Source organism: Perkinsus marinus (assembly GCF_000006405.1).
Source record: "Perkinsus marinus ATCC 50983 genomic scaffold scf_1104296971908, whole genome shotgun sequence".
Lineage (NCBI taxonomy): Eukaryota > Perkinsozoa > Perkinsida > Perkinsidae > Perkinsus > Perkinsus marinus.
Window position 1 is genome coordinate 1 of NW_003201963.1, and position 1277 is coordinate 1277.

At 47.9% G+C, this 1277-nt stretch overlaps 1 protein-coding gene across 1 annotated transcript; it reads right to left on the minus strand.

Moving 5' to 3' along the window:
- Positions 1–288: 288 nt before the first annotated feature.
- On the minus strand, positions 289–1189 carry Pmar_PMAR027504 (hypothetical protein; the record flags this gene model as incomplete). Its single annotated transcript, XM_002766778.1, has 6 exons — positions 289–422; positions 556–702; positions 751–811; positions 856–975; positions 1024–1095; positions 1148–1189. The coding sequence occupies 6 exons, from the start codon at positions 1187–1189 to the stop codon at positions 289–291; spliced, it is 576 nt and encodes a 191-aa protein (XP_002766824.1).
- Positions 1190–1277: the final 88 nt, after the last annotated feature.

A 1277-nucleotide genomic window follows, 5' to 3' on the forward strand; every position in this document is an offset into this window, starting at 1 on the left:
AACAATTCATGATTCATATTCAAGACTTGAGCCCAGCCTTAATTATAATGTCTATATCTCAACGTCATACTATACATAGTGGCTATCTCCCGATTCCCAAAGTATCAGGGAGTTGTGGTATGCGTTCACAAACGAGCTCACATACCCCAAGATGAAGACCACATTACTCACCCCGACGATCCTCAACAACGTCAGTCGATGGTATAGTAGGATGCTCTACAGGAGATGCCGAGTCAAGGCCTTGCTTGGCGACAGCTACACTCACCGTGTCGATAGATCGCCATCGACCTAATCAAGATCAGTGTCACCACCAGTGTCACCACCAGTGTCACCACGAGTGTCACCCCAGCTGCTCCTACCCTTATCAACCATATGGCTTGCTACCGAGCCCAGCTCTCCACTATCGATGTTATGCCCACCCCCTAGTACCACAAGAGGTGGAGATCGATACGAACAGGTGACACTCTCATGGGGATCAGTACTGCTAGCCGACCTCAAAAGTACTAACACAATGGTCTTCCCGATGCAACCTAGTCATCCCTTCACCATCCCTACTGCCGTTCCTCTCAGCTGTAGACAGAAGCTCATTCTGTACATGATTCCTATCAGTCGGGTTACCCATCTTCAACGTAACCTTCACTCGAGGGTACTGTACCTTTAATCTCGCTATCTCGTCCTGAACTGAGCTCAATAGCAGTGTACCTAGAGGTGATGCATATAGTAGTCCACAACTGGAACCCAATGTACTACTCTTATATCCTATTGAGAATATGTCCTCTTCCTGCCCGAATTGCCAAGGCTTAACTGGTATCTGTATACACCATTCCCCTCTACCATCACAACACCACTTCCTACATAGATAATATACACTCTGGCTCCCTTAGGTTCATCACTAGTACTCGAAGCTAGAGCAAAGGCCATCGACAACGCTCTACGGGCACCCTCTCGGTCTCGAGCACCGACTCCAACGACGAACTGAGTAGGAGCAGATGACTCACCTACACTCCAAGCTAACCCAACTACATCTCTTATAGGAGGTGCCTCTTTGGGGAGCTCAGAACGGGCAATCACGACGTTACCCGAACAACATTCTACCTGAAAAATGCAACACAAAGTCGACGTGGTGCTCTAGCATTGAATTTATGACCATTTTCTTATAACGCGTATCCTTCCTGCCAGAATCGCCCATGACCAGTAGCGAGCAATACTTAGATAGATCAACAGCGATTGGCACTATGTAAGGGCATGGGGGACGGATGGTCATCTCAAAATTGACC